This window comes from Choloepus didactylus, chromosome 6, assembly GCF_015220235.1.
Source record: "Choloepus didactylus isolate mChoDid1 chromosome 6, mChoDid1.pri, whole genome shotgun sequence".
Lineage (NCBI taxonomy): Eukaryota > Metazoa > Chordata > Mammalia > Pilosa > Megalonychidae > Choloepus > Choloepus didactylus.
In genome coordinates this window covers 116,554,481-116,573,936 of record NC_051312.1, presented here as the reverse complement: position 1 = coordinate 116,573,936, position 19,456 = coordinate 116,554,481, and the positions used below count along the sequence as shown (strand labels likewise).

General features: G+C 37.7%; 1 protein-coding gene and 1 long non-coding RNA gene across 3 annotated transcripts in view; one reads left to right on the top strand and one right to left on the bottom strand.

Annotated features, from left to right (window-relative positions):
* The window catches only part of LOC119538326, an 86,940-nt gene that overhangs the window by 465 nt on the left and 67,019 nt on the right, over positions 1–19,456 (bottom strand). The window contains exon 4 of the long non-coding RNA XR_005217542.1: positions 339–478. This is a non-coding gene — a long non-coding RNA (uncharacterized LOC119538326). The remainder of the gene's footprint in view (positions 1–338; positions 479–19,456) is intronic.
* Positions 1–19,456, top strand: part of PGR (progesterone receptor) — a 113,119-nt gene that overhangs the window by 60,366 nt on the left and 33,297 nt on the right. For both annotated transcript variants that reach the window (XM_037841194.1, XM_037841195.1), the window contains exon 4: positions 18,560–18,865. In XM_037841194.1, coding sequence (XP_037697122.1) covers positions 18,560–18,865 — 306 coding nt within the window. The remainder of the gene's footprint in view (positions 1–18,559; positions 18,866–19,456) is intronic.

The window sequence follows — 19,456 nt, the reverse complement described above, 5'->3', positions numbered from 1 at the left end:
AACCTCTCTGGTCTTCCTCTTAAGGGCTTCTGCTTTTCTACCCAACTTCTAGTCGTCTTTGAACAGGCACCTCACCTCACATTGCCCCCCCCACCCCAGTTCCCTGCATTGAAGCCTGCAGCCAAATAATGTCTTCTGATTACTGTCTTATTATTCACCCTAAACATCATCCCACATATACTGTATAGGGACATTCATTAGGAATTTATTCAAACTTCTTTGATTAAAATATTTTTGTTTGGTAAAAAAAAAATCAGGATTGATTTAAAATACTTACTTTTAAAATCAGGATTGATTTAAAATACTTTTAAAATCAGGATTTGATTTAAAATACTTACTTTTAAAAAGATCAACTCTAATATAGCTTTTTGGCAAACACCTGCTTCCATTTTATATTTCCTATTATCTAGGATAAGTCTTTTCTTTGAAGTGCAGATATAGGCTCACTTAATTTTGATTTGGGAGGTGGAGATGGATCCTAAAAAAAGGGAAAGTAAAGTTAATCAATGCCATAAGAGGTTGTTAAAGCTTAGTCCCAATGGACTGATCCTAGCACTGCACCATGGAAATCATCCTTCTGTTAATCCAAAGTAATAACATGTATCTAGTCACACTTCATAATTTCTTACAGCTATTTTTGGGATAATTTTCTGTAAATCTACGTGAACTTCAGCAATGTTTATTATGACCCTTATAATATCAAAGGTTTTGCACCATTTCTTAATTGCCTGCTGATATTTACCGTCTGTTTCCTCATCATTTTCCAGAAGGCTTTCTGGCTACCAAAAATTTATATTTTAATACCAACACAATATTCTTCCTATCCTTCTTGGCATCAGGTCAAGCATTATCACATGAACACCTTTTGTCACCCATTCAGTATAAAATATTTTTGCCAGAAATAAGGACAAATAGTAAAGAAGATAGGTTGGAGCTATAAATTTGGTAACCATCCATGTCTGGATAATATTAAAACCATGGGACTTGATGCAAACACACTAGGAAGCAAATGTAGATGTATAAGAGAAGTCTGGGGACTGAGCTTTGGGACACACTAAGATTCAGAAGTTGAGAAGATGAAAGGAGCCAGCCAAAGAGACTGAAGGAGTGGCCATAAGAGTGAGGTATGTGGAAGCCAAATGAACAGAGTATCACAAGATAAGAAAACTGACCACTTGTGTCAAGTGCTACTGCTGGGTTGGTCACAATGAGAACTGAGAAATGATGACCATCATTTTTGACATTGTTGACCTTGCTCAGAACAATTTTGTTGTCCATGGGGTAGGGGTTGGTAGAAGCTTTCTTGAGTGGGTTCACTGGAGATTGAGAGGAGAGGAAATGGAGAAACTGCATGTTTCTCCATGGGATGGAGTATGCATGAGAGGGACAATTAGTAGATGCAGATGAGAAGGCAGATGACTGGACAGCAAAGTCATTGAGTAGGTAAGAAAAAATAGAATTTAGTGCTGACATAGCAGAGTTGGCCTTTGATAGAAGTACAGAGAGCTCATGCATTATAACAGGAGGGATGGTAGAGTAAAGTGGTAGACATACTCTAGATTGACTACAAAGAAAATTTTCTGCATTGGCTACTTTACTAAGGTTCAGCGACCCTGCATAGCTTTTTGGAGACCCTGGGTCCTTGCTGTTGTTAACAGTCCCAACTATGAAAATGCTACTTCCCTGCCTAGGGAGCTCACAGTACCAAGAGCTACAAAAACTCTTGAGATGCCAACTGACACTATAATCCCTTTCATCTTCACAATACCAGCTCTAAACTATGTTCTCAGCAGAGACTAGAAGCATGCCCTCTCCTCAACTCTGCATTTCACTAACCATGCCCCCAGAAAAATCTTATTTCCCTAAGCCTCCAAAAAATTCACTTCCTTCCACTTCTTCCCCATCTATCAGTTTGAATGAGAGGTAACTAAGGCATTCTCTCCAATCTGCCTTCGTATACCCCTATACTTACCAGAGTGTTTGAGCCCAGAATTTTTCCCTCATTCCAGAATAGTGAAAGTTCCTATCCTTATCATCTCCTGCAGACACATGTGGGGTAGAAGTGGGAGTAAGTTCATGGGAGGGTTGGAAGGCATGGATACTGGCCACAAACACCTAGTCTACACTTATGTTACCCAAAATACTAGGTGCTATCATTTTTCAGAAGTATATAAATGATATTGTAATTAAGACAAAGTCATTCAAAATTGTTACTGAATTCTGAATATTTTGCCATTATGTATTTCCTCAATCAACGAATATAAAAGTAAAATAATGTGAAGTTCTGTAGATTTATTTGTTATATCATTTAATAGCAGTTCTTATACTTGAAGGTTAGAAATCACTTCCTTGAAGGAATATCCTATATACAATCCAACCAATCAGTTTTTTAAAATGTCACATTGCTAGTCATATTCACTTTTTAGTACTCTTGCTGTGATTTTATTTCAAGTTTTTGTCTAACAACACTTCAGTCAATCAGTAAATATGTAGTGGGAGTCTACTGCATGGTAGTCAGTTTGTGAAGCTTCTCGTTTACATTGGTGAATACAACAAACTTACCCCTTAGGATAAGTTATCTGCATGGGTAAAGTGGAAGTGGCTGTGTGCTCTAAAGGAAACGAGTGCAGCAGTAAAGAATAAGAACAAGGAGGGTCCTCAGAGTGAGAAGTAAGAGAGATATAATAATGTATGCTTTCATTCAGTAGACATTTGGTGAGGCACTAGAGGACAATGAAGAGGGCATACAATGATGCAAAGACATGGTACCTTTACTGAAGGTGACAGTCAAGGACAGGGAGACTTTTTACTCAACTCTCTTTGGGGATCTGATTTGCCTCTACAGCTGTGTATGTAGCGGCTAAATTTATCTTCAATTTCTTTTGAGCTCTGGACCTAGACTTAAAATTGCCTGCTATGGCAGAATTACAGGAAAACAATTATTTCTGTATCTTATTCTAACATGATGAAGCAAAGGCAATTTAAAAGTCAGATCAATGTAGAAGTACATACATTTAATAACTCCTATTTTTATATGCTGTCAAGAGGAGTTAAGTGTAACTGCATTTTTAATAACAGCCAGTTATTTTATTTAACTTGCAAAGAGCAGAATTAATGATTAGATTCTAGAGAATGAAACTGAGATCCAAAGTCATAGACTTGATTTCAAATGTAAACCTCATAGAGAAAAACATTCTAAAGCTATGTTTTTCTATTACACAGAAAATTAGTCCATGAGCTAATAGTATTTTGGAGTTATTATGAGGACGGTATTTTCTATTCCGTTAGTCATAGGTTCTTCATCAAAGTAAAGGGCCAGATATACTTGGGAATCACTATCTATTAATATTATTTTCTTAGAGATTCATAATCCATACAGTGGACTGTGACATATACTAAGGTAAAGGTACCTCTAATTTTTCTAATCTGACATTGGCCAAATGTATATGATTTCAGAAGTCTTTGCTTGGTTACTTTTCTTTGGAGGGGGGGATGGGATGGTAGTAAGGAGGGGTGATAGGGGATAAGTAACACTTAATACCAGAAAATGCAAAATAAACAAAGTTATAGTTTCCTTTCCTCTCTCACTTGTTTCCCATCAAATTCCAAAAGTAACAGCTAACATGTGTGTGTCCACTACATCCCGAGCACTTGACCACGTATGATATACATTATCTTACCTAGACTAGCAGGAGTTATTGTAAGGTAAATATTATTTTCCCTATGTTAAGTCTGAGTAAACTGAGACCTGGACAAGTAAACTAAGTAATCTACCCCAGATATAATGCTTTTTTGAGAGGATTTATATGTAGATATGGCCACTCCAAACTTTTTTTTTAAATATGCCACATTGTTCATAAACTGTAGATGGAGGAGTTATTACATCTGTTACGATATATTGTTGGAAGACCAAACTAATATTCATCATAGGGGGTAGAGTATAGACATGGTAAGATGGTAACAATTTACTGCTCTAGAAAAACATCTCTTAATAATACCTCAACATAATAATACTCATAAAATAAATACTAATACAATAAAAAGTATAAAGGTTTTCCTTTGGTTTTCAAAGAGATTCCAAGATTTCACAGTGTAATGAAATCCTGATGAAACCAGAACTGAAAGGTTGTTAAAAAGAGAAAGGAGGCCAAAGTAAATTGGAAAACAAAAACAAAAAAAAAAACAACTATTTTGGAGTTATTATGAGGGCGGTATTTTATATTCCGTTAATCATAGTATTTTAGGTATGAAAGGGACCTTAAAAACAATTAGTTCAAACTTCATGCTCTTTCCCCCAATCTCACCTAAAACTCTTCATCACCAGCCCACTAAGTGAACGTGCATGCTCATGCCTGAAACTCTCCAGGGAGGTTATGTTAGTGAGTAGAAAGAATTTGGGCATTAGACTCCACGTAAGCCAAGCCTTACCACTCTCAACATTGGATGTGTCATCTTTTCTACTCTTCGTTTTTTCAGTCCTCAAATGGAGTTAATACTACCTACCTCACAGGATTGTTATGAGGCTAAAAAACGATACATGCATATAAAGACTAAAAACAGAGTGGGAGGGACTTGAAATCCAACCACCCTCCAAACACTAGGCTTTTCTCTAATTCAAACAAAAGGTGCCTAGTGAACTAGCAGAAGTCCAGCTGATCATCCTAGTCTACTTCAAGCATTCCTCATGAGGCAGAATTTCTACTCATCAAACGATCAGAGTTTTTTTTTTTCTTCCTAACACATCATGATTCACCAAAGTAGTAATTGTAGAGGTAAATACGAATGTGGCATGAATAGCACAAACTGTAGACTATCTCCCCCCTTAATTCAGAAAAAGGATTATTAATTTTGGTTGCTTGGCTATCATAATAGTCCATAAATTGATTTCAAGGAATTTATGGAACCATTAAAATTATATGCAAGAGGGAGGTGGGGCAAGATGGTGGCATAGAGAGGAGTGGAAGCTAAGTAGTCCCCCTGGAACAACTACAAAAAACCAGAAACAGCTAGTAAATAATCCAGAATAACTGCGGGGGGACAAACGAGACCATCCACTCATCATACACCAACCTGAATTGGGAGGAATGCCCGAGAACACAGCATAAAATCTGTAAGTAAAACCTGCAGATCCAAGTTGCGAGACCCCCTCCCCCATAGCCCGAGCTGCAAAGCCTCGTGGTGCCAGACAGAAGCTCTCTCCCAACAAGCGAATATAGCTCAGCTGAGCTCCAACTGGGGTTTTAAGTAGCGAGTGTGAACTGCTCACTACAGGTACGAATCCCCAAAAAACAGACAGAGGCTTTGGGTGACGACTGACCTTGGAGAGCCGGAGGGTCGCCTTGGACTGGGTCTGAAGGGGACTATCTATTTCTTTTTCGGCTCAGAGGAGAAAGCCCCAGTCATTTTCAGTTTCCAGGGCTGTGAGTCTGGGAAGGGTGGAGACAGCACAAGCAGAGAGAGAGACCATTGAAATGCTAATGACCTCCACCTGAGGGGTCTGTCTTCTCTAGGAGGAAAGGGGTGGGGCCCTTTCCATTCAGAACCAGACCCCAGAGCCTGGGGGAACATGGCCATACCTCCTCACACCAGTCAAGAATTATAGGCTAACAGGCATCACATGCTGGGCAGAAAAGCACAGTGACCCGAGGCATCAAAGGGTGGAGCAATTTTCTAAGACACACCCACAAGGAAACCAGATATTGAATATTTCTTCCCTCTGGGACCTGAGCCTGTTCTGGTCTGGGAAAACCTGATTTGGATAACCAAGGAAACCATGCCTAGACAACAGAAAATTACAACCTACACTAAGAAAAACAAAGTTACGGCCCAGTCAAAGGAACAAACGTACACTTCAACTGAGATACAGGAATTTAAACAACTAATGCTAAATCAATTCGAAAAGTTTAGAGAAGATATTGCAAAAGAGATAGAGGCTGTAAAGGAAACACTGGGCATATATACGGCAGAAACCAAAAGTTCAAAAAAACAACTAGTAGAATCTATGGAAATGAAAGGCACAACACAAGAGATGAAAAACACAATGGAAACATACAACAGCAGATCTCAAGAGGCAGAAGAAAACACTCAAGAACTGGAGAACAAAACACCTGAAAGCCTACACGCAAAGGAGCAGATGGAGAAAAGAATGAAAAAATATGAGCAACATCTCCGGGAACTCAAGGATGAAACAAAGTACAATAATGTACGTATCATTGGTGTCCCAGAAGGAGAAGAGAAGGGAAAGGGGGCAGAAGCAATAATAGAGGAAATAATCAATGAAAATTTCCCATCTCTTATGAAAGACATAAAATTACAGATCCAAGAAGTGCAGCGTATTCCAAACAGAAGAGATCTGAATAGGCCAACGTCAAGACACTTAATAATCAGATTACCAAATGTCAAAGACAAAGAGAGAATCCTGAAAGCAGCAAGAGAAAAGCAATCCATTACATACAAAAGAAGCTTAATAAGACTATGTGCGGATCTGTCAGCAGAAACCATGGAGGCAAGAAGGAAGTGGTGTGATATATTTAAGATACTGAAAGAGAAAAACCGCCAACCAAGAATCCTATATCCAGCAAAGCTGTCCTTCAAATATGAGGGAGAGCTCAAAATATTTTCTGACAAACAGACAATGAGAGACTTTGTGAACAAGACACCAGCGCTACAGGAAATACTAAAGGGACCACTACAGGGTGATAGAAGGCAGGAATGTGTGATTTGGAACACAATTTTGGGAGATGGTAGCACAACAATGTAAGTACACTGAACAAAGATAACTATGAATACGGTTGAGAGAGGAAGGTGGGGAGCATGTGAGACACCACAAGAAAGGAGAAAAGATAAAGACTGGGACTGTGTAACTTGGTGAAATCTAGAGTATTCAACAATTGTGATAAAATGTACAAATATGTTCTTTTACGAGGGAGAACAAGCAAATGTCAACCTTGCAAGGTGTTAAAAATGGGGAGGCATTGGGGGAGGGATGCAATCAGCATAAACTAGAGACTGTAACTAATAGAATCATTGTATTATGCTTCCTTTAATGTAACAAAGGTGATATACCAAGGTAAATGCAGATAAGAGGGGGGGATAGGGGAGGCATGTTAGACACTTGACATTGGTGGTGCTGTCTGATTCTTTATTCTACTTTGATTTAAGGTTATTTTTCCTTTTGCTGCTTCCTAGCTGTCATTTTTTTTTCCTCTTTCTTTTGCCTCTCTACCTTCTTTGACTCTCCCTCCTGCCTTGCGGAAGAAATGCAGATGCCCTTATATAGATAGTGGTGAAGGTGGTGAACACATAAATGTATGACCATGCAGAGAACCATTGATTATTTACTTGGGATGGAATGTATAGTGAGTGAACAAAACCATATTAAAAAAAAATGGGTTGATGACAAAACCTCGAGGGCAATATACTGAGTGAAATAAGCCAGACACATAAGGACAATTATTGCAGGGCCTCACTGATAGGAACTAATTATAATATATAAACTCATAGACATGAAATATAAGGTACCAAGATACAGGACGAGGCTTAAGAATGGGGAGTGGTTGCTTAGTATGAGCAGAATGTTCAATTAGGATGAACTTAAATGTTTGGAAATGAACAGGGGTGTTGGTAGCAAGATGTGAGAATAACTAACAGCGCCAAATGGTGTGTGAATGAGGTGGAAAGGGGAAGCTCAGAGGGAAAGTTGGAGGTCAAAAGATGGGAATGTATAAAACTGAATCCTATGGTGGGCAATGTCCATGATCAACTGTACAAGTACTAGAAATCGCTTCCATGAACCAGAACAAATGTATGACAATACAATTAGAATTTAATAATAGAGGGGCATATAGGGAAGAACTATATACCTATTACAAACTATATACTACAGTTAGTAGTATTTCAACATTTTTTCATAAACAGTAACAAATGTACTATATCAATACTATGAGTCAACAATTGAGGGGGTTGGTTAGGGATAGGGGAGGATTAGCGTTTCCTTTTTTTCTTTTTTCATCTTTCACTTTATTTCTTGTCTGGAGTAATGAAAAGTTTCTAAAAATTGAACAGAAATTAAGTGTGATGGATGCACAGCTGTATGAGGGTACCCAGGGGCAAGTGATTGTACACTTTGGATCTTTGGATAATTGTATGGTATCTGAACAATCTCAATAAAAATGAAAAAAAAATTATACGCAAGATTCTGTAGGATTTGTACATATATGCAGTTTTTTGATGGAGTCTAACAGAAATGTCATATCTTTGGGCAAATTCTTAAAAGAATAAAATTCAAAAGATATTAGTAAAAATCTGCGTTTCAACTAATATAGCCTGTAGCATTAGCTTAGGGTGCATGGGTGAGTCCTGTCACAATATTGATGTTGAGCATATTCTCTACTAAAAATCATTTGTATTTTATACATCCTGCTGTAGAGCTGCACAACACCCCTCTGGAAACTGGTATGATTTTTTTTTTAACATTTTTATGTTGAAATACTTTGAAACTCACAGTAAAATCACAAAATAATACAAACCACACACAGAGAACTCCTTCATATCCATACCACCCCAGATACACAAATACACAAATTTTAACATTTTGCCACATTTGCTATATCATTTCTTCTGTATACCTATGCATCCATCCATCCATCCATCCATCCAGTCATATGTCAGTCCATTTTCTGAACACTTGAGTATAGGTTGTTTACATCATGCTCCTTGAACACTTAATACTGCCAGGTACATTTCCTAAGAATAAGGATATTCACTTATATAACCACCTTCAGAGCAGTTAACAAGTTCAAGAAATTTAACATTGATACAAAGCTTAGAGTCTGTATTCCAGTTTTTTCTTATGTCCCGATAATGTCTTTTTTGCCTGCCTTGTTAGATCCCATCCAGGATCATATATTGCATTTAAGTGCCATCATCCCTAGTTCGCTCTCTCTCTCTCTGCATTGTGCAAACATATATACAACATGAACTTTCCCATCTTAACCACTTCCAAGCATACCACTCAATAGGATTAATCAGTCATAATGTTGTAGTACCCCACTGCCTTCCATTATCAAAATTTTCCATCTCCCCAAACAGAAATCCTACACTCATTAATTTACTCCCCATTCCCTCTACCCCTAGCAACCTTTAGACTAATTTCTCTCTCTATGAGCTTGCATATTCCATGATTTTTAATGCAGTTTTACTGAGCTATATGCACACACCATACAATTTCATCCAAAGTATACAATCAGTGCCTCACAGAATCATCACATAGTTGTGCAGTCATTACCACAATCAATTTTAGAAAGTTTTCATTACTCCAAAAATAAAAATATAAAAGAAAACCCAAAACATCCCATACCACTTATCCCCCTCTATTGTTGACCCCTAGTACTGGTGTGGTACATTTGTTACTGTTGATGAAAGAATATTAAGATATTAGTTTTAACCAAAGTTCACAGTTTGCAATAGGTACATTTTTTCCCATATACCACTTTTTATTTTGATTCTTTGTAAAAGTGTTGTAAATTTATTCTGGTTCATGAAATAAATTATTTATATTTATAGTATCATCATAAACATCAAAGTTCACTGTGTTTTACATTCCCATATTTTAACCTCTAGCTTTCCTTCTGGTGACATAGATGACTCTAAACAACTCCTTTCAACCACATTCACATACAATTCAGCACTATTACTTATACTCAAAATAACGTGCTACCACCACCTCTATCCATTTCCAAACATTTAAGTTCTACCAAGTTGAAAATTCTGTAGATATTAAGCAACCACTTCCCATTCTCTCTTATTCTATCTCCTGGTAACCTATATTCTAGATTCCATGACCATGAGTTTACTTATTATATTAGTCCATATTAGTGAAATCATACAATATTTGTCCTTTTGTGTCTGACTTATTTCACTTGACATAATGTCCTCAAGGTTCATCCATGTTGTCACATGCTTCAGGACTTCATTCTTTCTTACTGCTGAATAATATTTCACAGTATTATATAGCACATTTTTATTTATCTCTTCATCGGTTGATAGACACTTGGATGGTTCCATCTTTTGAAAATTGTAAATAATACTGTTGTGAACATCAGTGTGCAAGTGTCTGTCTGCATCCCTGCTTTTAGATCTTCTGAGTGTACACGGAGTAGCAGGATTGCCGGATCATCGGCAGTTTTCTGAGGAACTGCCAAACTGTCTTTCTCAGTGGCTGCACTATTTTACATTCTCACCAGCAGTGAATAAGTGTTCCTATTTCTCCACATCCTCTCCAAGATGTGTAGCTTCCTATTTGTTTAATAGCAGTGATTATAGTGGGTGTGAAAAGATATCTCATTGTAGTTTTGATTTTCATTTCCCTAATAGCTAGTGATGTTGAGTATCTTTTCATGTGCTTTTTAGCCATTTGTATTTCCTCTTTGGAGAAATGTCTGTTCAAGTCTTTTGCCCTTTTTTTATTTGGGTTGTTTGTCTTTTTATTGTTAAGTTGTAGGATTTCTTTATATACTCTGGATATCAAACTCTTATCAGGTATATAGTTCCCAAATATTTTCTGCCATTGAGTTGGCTGCTTTTTCACCATTTTGACAAAGTCCTTTGAAATACAGAAGTATTCAATTTTGAGGAGGTCCCATTTACCTATTTTTATTTTTGTTGCTTGTGCTTTGGGTGAAAGGTCTAAGGAGCTACCTCCTATTAGTAAGTCCTGAAGATATTTCCCTATAATTTGTTCTAAGAGTTTTGTGGTACTGACTCTTATATTCAGGCCTTTGATCCATTTTGAGTTTGTTGTTGTATAGGGTGTGGTAGAAGTCCTCTTTCATTCTTTTGGATACGGATATCCAGTTCTCCCAGTACCATTTATTGAAGAGACTGTTCTGCCCCAGTTGAGTGGATTTGGCTCCCAAATCAAATATCAAGTGACCACAGATCTGAGGGCCTATTTCTGATCAATATGTCTATCTTTATGCCAGTACCATGCTGTTTTAACTACTGTGGCTTTATAGTATACTTTAAAGTCAGGAAGCATGAGTCCTCCCACTTCATTCTTCTTTTTCAAGATATTTTTGGCTATTTGAGCCCCTTTCCCATCCAAGTAAATTTAAGAACGAGGTTTTCCATTTTAGCAAAGTAGATTGTCAGAATATTGTTGGATATTGCATTGTATCGGTAAATCAATTTGGGTAGAAATGACATCTTAATGACAGTTAGCCTTCAAGTCCATGTACATGGAATACCTTGCCATTTATTTAGGTCTTCTTTGATTTCTGTTGGCAATGTTTTGTAGTTTTCTGAATATAGTTCCTTTACATTCTCAGTTAAGTTTATTCCTAGATATTTGATTATTTTAGCTGCTATTGTGAATGGAATTTTTTTCTTGATTACCTATTTGGATAGCTCATTACTAGTGTATAGAAACACCACTGATTTTTGTGTGTTGGCTCTTGAATTCTACTATTATGCTAGACTCATTTATTTGCTTAAGTAGCTTTGCTGTAGATTTTTTGGGATTATCTAAATATAGGATAATGTCATCTGCAAATAGTGAGAGTTTTACTTCTTCCTTTCCAACTTGGATGCCTTTTATTCCTATTTCTTGTCTAATTGCTGTAGCTGGAGCTTCTAGCACAATTTGAAAACAGTGGTGACAGTGGGCATCCTTTTCTTGTTCCTGATCTTGAAGGGAAAATTTTCAGTCTCTCACCATTGAGTATGATGTTAGTTATGGAGTTTTTATCTATGTCCTTTATCATGTTGAGGAAGTTTTCTGCATCAACAGAGATGATCATGTGGTTTTCCCCTTTTAATTTGTTACTGTGATGTATTACATTAATTGATTTTCTTGTGTTGAACCACCTTTCCACACCTAGGATACAAGCCACTTGGTCATGGTATATAATTCCTTTAACTTGCCATTGGATTTGTTTTGCAAGTATTTTTTGAGGATTTTTGCATCAATATTCATTAGAGAGATTGGTCTGTAGTTTTCTTGTAGTATCTTTATCAGGCTTTGGTATTGGGATATGTTGACTTCACAGAATGAATTAGATAGTGTTCCCTATTCTTCAGTTTTTCAGAAGAGTTTGAGCAGGAATGGTGGTAATTCTTCTTGGAATGCTTGGTAAAATTCCTCATGAAGCCATCTTGTTCCTGAACTTTTCTTTGTTAAGAGGTTTTGCTGGCTGACTTATATACTTGTGAGTGGTTTGTTGAAGTCTTCCATTTCTTCTTGAGTCATTGGAGATTGTTTGTGTCTTTCTATGAGATTTTCCATTTCATCTAAGCTATCTAGTTTTTGGGTATACAGTTGTTCGTAGAATCTTCTTACTGTCTTTTTTGTTTCTTCAGGTTCCATGTAATGATTCCCCTCTTATTATTTATTTCATTTATTTGCATCTTCTCTCTTTTTGACTTTGTTAGTCTAGCTAAGGGTTTGTCTTCTATTGATCTTCTCAAAGAACCAAATTTTTGTTTTATTGATTCTCTCTATGGATTTTTTGGTTCAACATCTCATTTATTTCCACTCTAATCTTTGTTATGGCTTTCTTTCTGCTAGTGGTGGGATTAGTTTGCTGTTCTTTCTTTACTTTCCCTGGTTTCTCCAGTTGTTCAGTTAGGTCTTTGGTTTTTGATCCTTCCTCCTTTTTAATGTAGGCATTTAGGGCTGTAACCTTCCCCCTCAGCACTGCCTCCACTGCGGTGAAGTTTTGATATGTTGTGTTCTCATTTCATTAGTCTTGAGATATTTACTGATTTATCTTGCAGTTTTTTTCTTTGACCCACTGATTGTTTAAGAGCATGTTTTTTAACCTCCATATATTTGTGAAATTTCTAGTTCTCCAGCTGTTGATTTCCAGCTTCATTCCATTATGATTAGAGAAAGTGCTTTGTATAATTTCAGTCTTTCAAAATTTATTAAGACCTGTTTTCTGCACTAGTTTTGGTCTGTCTTGGAGAATATTCCATGAGCACTTGAAGAGAATGTAGATCCTCCTGTTTTGGGGTGTGTTCCAGTTTTCTAATGGTGCCATTATGCAAAATACCAGAAATGGATTGGTTTTTATAAAGGGTGTTTATTTGGTGACAAAGTTACAGTCTTAAATCTATTAAGTGTCCAAGGTAAGGCATCAGCAATGGGGTACCTTCACTGAAGGATGGCTGATGGCGTCCGAAAACCTTTGTTAGCTGGGAAGGCATGTGGCTGGCATCTGCTTGCTCCCAGGTTGCATTTCAAAATGACGTTCTCCAAAATGTCTGTATCAGCTTCCAACAGCTGTCTTCAAAATGTCTGTCTCAGCTGCAGCTCCTCTTCAAAATGTCACTCTCTGTTGCTCTGCGGTCCTTCTGTTTGTGAGCTCTTTTTATACGACTCCAGTGAAATAATCAAGACTCACCCTGAATGGGCAGGGTCACGTTTCCATGGAAACATTCAATCAAGAGGTCACACCCTAATCAAAGGTGTCACTCACTGCTGGGTGGGTCACATCTCCATGGAAACAGCCCAATTCAAAGATTCCAACCTAATCAACACTAATATATCTGCCCCCACAGGACTGCGTTAAAGAATATGGCTTTTTCTGGGGGACATAATATATACAAACCAGCACAGGGTGCAATGTGTTACATATGTCTGTTAGGTCTAGTTCATTTATTATATTATTTAGGTTCTCTGTTTCCTTACTGATCCTCTAGTTAGATGTAAATATTGATGAGAGTAGAGTGTTGAAGTATCCCACTATTATTATAGAGACATCTATTACTTCCTTCAGTTTTGCCAGTGTTTTCCTCATGTACTTTGGGCCACTTTACAAGGTGCATAAATATTTGTGATTATTTCTTTTTGGTGCATTCCCCCTTTTATTAATATATAGTATCCTTTGTCTCATGTAATATTTTTGCATTTAAAATCTATTTTATCTGATATTAGTATAGCTACCCCAGGTTTTTGGTTACTGCTTGCATGGAATTTTTTTTCCATCCTTTCACTTTCAACCTATTTGTATCTTTGAGTCTAAAATGAGACTCTTGTAAAAGATATATAGATGGATCATCTTTTTTAATCCATTCTCTCAATCTGTGTCTTTTGATTGGGTCATTTAGTCTATTAACATTCAATGTTATTACTGCAAAAGCAGTCCTTACTTCAACCATTTCATCCTTTTGGCTTTGATTTGTTGGATCTATTTTTTTCTCTCTTTTTATTCTTTTAGTTACCCTTCCTTGTAATCCTCATTTCTATACTATCCTCCAAGCCTCTCTCTCCTGTCTTTTCTTTTCAGCTGGCAGAACTCCAATTAGTATTTCTTGTAGGGCAGGTTTCTTGTTAACAGACTTCTCTCAGCTTCTCTTTATCTGTGAATATTTTAAACTCTCCCTCATTTTTGAAGGACAGCTTTGCAGGATAAAAATTCTTGGCTGGCAATTTTTGTCTGTCACCCTCTTAAATATATTATACCACTGCCTCCTAGCCTCCATGGTGTCTGATAAGTCCGCACTTAGCCTCTGTGGCTTCCCTTGTATGTGGTGAATTGCTTTTCTCTTGCTGCTTTCAGGATTCTCTCCCTTTGGCATTTGATAGTCTGATTAGTATGTATCTTGCAGTGGGTCTACTTGGATTTATTCTGTTTGGAATATGTTGAGCTTCTTGGATTTGCATATTTATGTCTTATTTAAGAGTTAGGAAATTTTCCACTGTTATTTCCTCAAATATTCTTCCTGGCCTTTACCCTTCTCTTCTCCTTCTGGGTGACCTATGATTCATATATTTGTGCATTTCATGTTATCAGTCATTTCCCTGAGATCCTGCTCAAATTTTTCCATTTTTTTTCTCCATTAGTTCTTTGGGGTGTTTGAATTCGGTTGCTCTTTCCTCTAGTTTGCTGATCCTTTCTTCTGCCTCTTCAGACCTGCTGTTGTGTGTGTCTCTAGTATATTTTCAATTTCATCTACAGTATTATTTCTGTAAGAACTGCTATTTTTCTATATATTCATTCAAATTCTTCTTTATGCTCTCCTAGTGTCATCTTAATATCCTTTATCTCTTTACCATCTCATTGAGTTTGTTTAGGAGATTTGTTTGAACATCTGTGATTAGTTCCAAATTTTATGTCTCCTCTGACTTTTTAATTTGAACATTTGGCTTGGCCATATCATCTTGTTTCTTGATGTTCCTTGTAATTTTTTGCTGGTTTCTGGGCATCTGATTATCTCTAACTGGTTTCCTTCTCTTATCTAAAATTTTGTGGTTGCTTGGGTTCACATTGATGGTCTCCTTTGGCACTTGGTTCATCAGAATTTCCCAGCCAAACTGAGGCCAGGATCTCACACAGGTGGTGCAGACCAGTTCTAAATGGTCTTAGAGGGTGGGCAAGAAAGTAGCTTCCCATACTGCACTTTCTCAGCCTTCTGAGTAGATGGCACTCTTGCCCAACCTATTTCCCACAACTCCACCTCTCCCAGATCACAGCAGCCCACCAGGCAGGGTCTGGATGGACTGGAAGCTGCCAGCCTCAGAGGTGAGGAATGGCCACCGGAAGTCGCAGTGGAGCTCCATCCGTCGCCCCTGCTTCTCTATTTGTGGAAATAGTAGAGCCCTGCGCTCCCTGGTCTCCTACATGGAAAGGTTCAAGGCTATAGGACCCAGCAGTTTGCCCTCACTAGCCAACTGTTAGATCAGGACTGTTCTGCATCCTCTGCCTTTCCTGAGGGGAGGCCCTCCCTGTCTCTCTCAGATCTGGACATTCCCAAAGCTTTCGGTCTCGGGGGTGGGGGATGGTTGCCAGGAATTGTGGTGGTCTCTGTTTGTGGATATAATGGAGCTTCTGGCTCTCAGACTCCCATGTGGAAAGACTTCAGGCTGTGAGACCAAGTGTTAACTTTTCCGGCCAGCAGAACCAGGACTGCGCCACGCCTTGCCAGCGGCAAGAACCAGGTCAACGCACAGCTGCCGCCCTCAGGGGTGGAGGGTGGGTGCCAACAAGTTCTCTCACTCCTATTTCTCAGTCATAATTTCTATGTTTCTTCATCTAGCTCGTCCTTACGTGTTGTAGTGGTCCTACTCTGGTCTCCCAAGACCCCAAATCACTGTGTAGACCATTTCTGCCTATTCTCTAGGTGTTTCTGGTGGAGGAATGAGTTCTGCCTGACCTTATTCCACCATCTTTGTGGATGTCTATATAATATTTTCTTTGTAGTTACCATAGGGCTTATATTTAACATCTAAATCTGTAACAATCTTGTTTGCTTTGATACTATAATAGCTTCAATATTATACACAAACTGTGTTACTATTCCCCTCCATCCCCTTACCTTTATATAAGTCTTGTCACAGAATTACATGATTTTACATTATGAGTCCAAAACGACTGATTTCTCATTAATTTTATGCATTTGCCTTTTAGAGCCTATAGGAAGTAAAAAGTGGAGTTGCAAACCAAAAATAGAATAGTACTGGCATTTATATTTCCCCATTGTCATTACCCTCATAGGAGATCTTTATATCTTCATGCGACTTCACTCTAGTGTCTACTGTCCTTTCCTTTCAACCTGCAGAACTCTCTTTAGCATTACTTGTAGGGCTGGTCTAATGCTGACAAATTTTCATTTATCAGGGAATGTCTTAATCTCTCCTTCATTCTGAAAGACAATTTTGCCAGATGCAGAATTCTTCATTGGCAAGTTTTTGCTTTTTAATACTTTAAATATGTCTTCCCACTATCTTCTTGCCTTTATGGTTTCCAAGGAGAAATCGGCACTTAATCTTATTGATATGTGTTACATTGCATCTCTCCAGTGGCTTTCAGAATTCCTTCTTTATCTTCAGCATTCAGCAGTTTGATTATAACATGGTGCATTGTGTATCTCTTTGGGTTTATCCTATTTTGAGGGTCTTGAGCACCTTGGATATATACATTCATGCCTTTCATTAAATTTGGGAAGTTTTCAGCCATTATTCCTTTGAGTATTTTCTCTGCCCCTTTCTCTGTTTCTGGGACTCCCACCCTTGTGTATATTTATACGCTGAATGGTGTCCCGTAGGTTCCTCAGGCTCTGTTCACTTTTCTTCATTCATTCTTCTTTATGCTCCTTAGACTAAATAATTTCAGTTGTCTTATTTTAAAGTTCATGTATTCTTTCTTCTGTCAGCTCCAATCTGCTGATGAATCCCTCTAAGAAATTTTTAATTTCTTTTACTGTGGTCTTCAGCTCTGTTTGGTTCCTTTTCATAATTTCCACCTCTCTATTGATATTACTCTTAGTGTTCATCTGTTATTTTCCAAATTCCTTTAGTTCTTTATACATGTTTTTCTTTAGCTCTTTGAGCACATTTAGGACCATGTTTTTAAAGTCTTTGTCTGGTATGTGCCACGTCTGATCCTCCTCATTGATGGTCTCTAATGCTTTACTCTTCTCCTTTACCTGGGCCATTACTTCCTGTCTGAATGTACATGTTGTAATTTTTTGTTGAAGCCTTGACATTTTGATATTATATTATATTATTATCAGTGGAATTTAGACTCTGAGGTGTCTGTTCCTTAAACTTGCATCCAGCTAGTGTTATAAGGGAGCTTTCTTTGAATGCGAGGAACCAAAAAAACAAACAAAAAAAAAGAGTGAAGAAGAAAGTAAACACATTTCCCAGTCTTTGTAGATTGACCTATGCACGTGCTTTCCTTCAGAGCTTGTCCATGCAATGTGTTTACCAAATATCTCCCTGATCCTTCCTGTGCATGTGTTTATCTTGGGCATGTGCTTGTAGCCTTAGGAATTCCCCCATTACACAGATACAAGTGTCCCCTTTTCCCTAGAAAACAGTTTCCTCACAGTCCTGGGCACTGCCCTTTATGTCCTATAGCCTTCAATCCCTTGCTCCAGGTGGCTACAACTTGATTACTCTCCCACAGTGTTCCAGAGGAGAGTTCTGTGAGCTGCTTTCTGCACACAGGATGAGTTCTGGGAAGTGAGCCCACCACAAGTGTCCCTCAGGCCTCCCCCAGAGAGATGGTGTCAGACATGCATGCTCCCAGTACAAGTGCAAGAGTTGCTCTGCTTTCTCTGGAACAAGAACTGGGGATCCATCCTTGGAGCGTGGGCCATCTCCATGCTGAGCCAGTTAGGGGTATGGAGGGGCCAGCCAGGTGCCATGAGATCCTATTACAAGTTGCCTTTTTCTTGATTTGGTGCTCATCCTGTTACTGTTTTCTGAAGCTTTGAACAATGAGTTTCTGACAGTTCTTGCTGGTTGTTAAAAGCTTTTGTTGAGAGAAGGGCCCATGAAGCTCCTCACTCCACTATCTTGATCAGGGTCAGCCCAATCCCTTGGTTATTATTATGTGGAATAGGTAAGATGAAAATAATAGATGGACAAACCTTCTGTAATGAACTTTTGATCTAATTTTGATACCTGATCTTTCTACTTATTAAATTTCATTTTATTAGATTTATGCTAACATATATAATGCTATAATTATAAGGCTTAATAAAAGTATACTCTGATGGAAGATACATATTTACCTGGATTTATTTTCTTCTTTATTTTTCTTTTTTGTAGGTCGAAAGTTTAAAAAGTTCAATAAAGTCAGAGTTATGAGAACGCTAGATGCTGTTGCTCTCCCACAGCCAGTGGGCATTCCAAATGAAAGCCAAGCTCTAAGCCAGAGAATCCCTTTTTCACCAAGTCAAGAAATACAGTTTATCCCCTCACTGATCAACCTGTTAATGAGCATTGAACCAGATATCAGCTATGCAGGACATGACAACACAAAACCTGATACCTCCAGTTCTTTGTTGACGAGTCTCAATCAACTAGGCGAGAGGCAACTTCTTTCAGTAGTCAAGTGGTCTAAATCACTGCCAGGTAACAATAATTCTTATATAATAGCATGTCATAAAAATTTGCTATGTTTGTTGTACTAGTAGAGTGTTAAATAAAACAATCTGTGCAGTAAATCAACTAGAATATAAACATTATGTTATAGTATTTGTTTTTGCCATTCAAAATAAACCTTTAACATATGCTATTTGTCCAGGACCCTACTAGGTATACTGGAAATACAAAAGAAGTAGAGAGCACATTGAATCTTGTTGATGAATCAAGAATTATACACATGAAACAGTTAAGGAATAGCATAAGTTTATGTTTTCAACCAAAAATGTCACAGTAATTTAAAGAAAGACAAGTTGATTATCTTTTTAAAATTGTCTAATTCATTCTAAACCCAAATTTAACCAACCTCAATGGTTAAAAATATAACTGAATATATCTATTCATATGACAAATCAAAACAGTATTCAGAGTACAGGGGGGTATCTAAATTCAATTAAGAGACAGAATTCCTAAACATAATAATTTGGGTGGCAGAGAAATGATCCTCCAGTTACTCTCCAGTCTAATTTAAACCCAGACAAAGGGGGCTATAGTTCAGCAACAGTGTGGTTTTGATGTGAT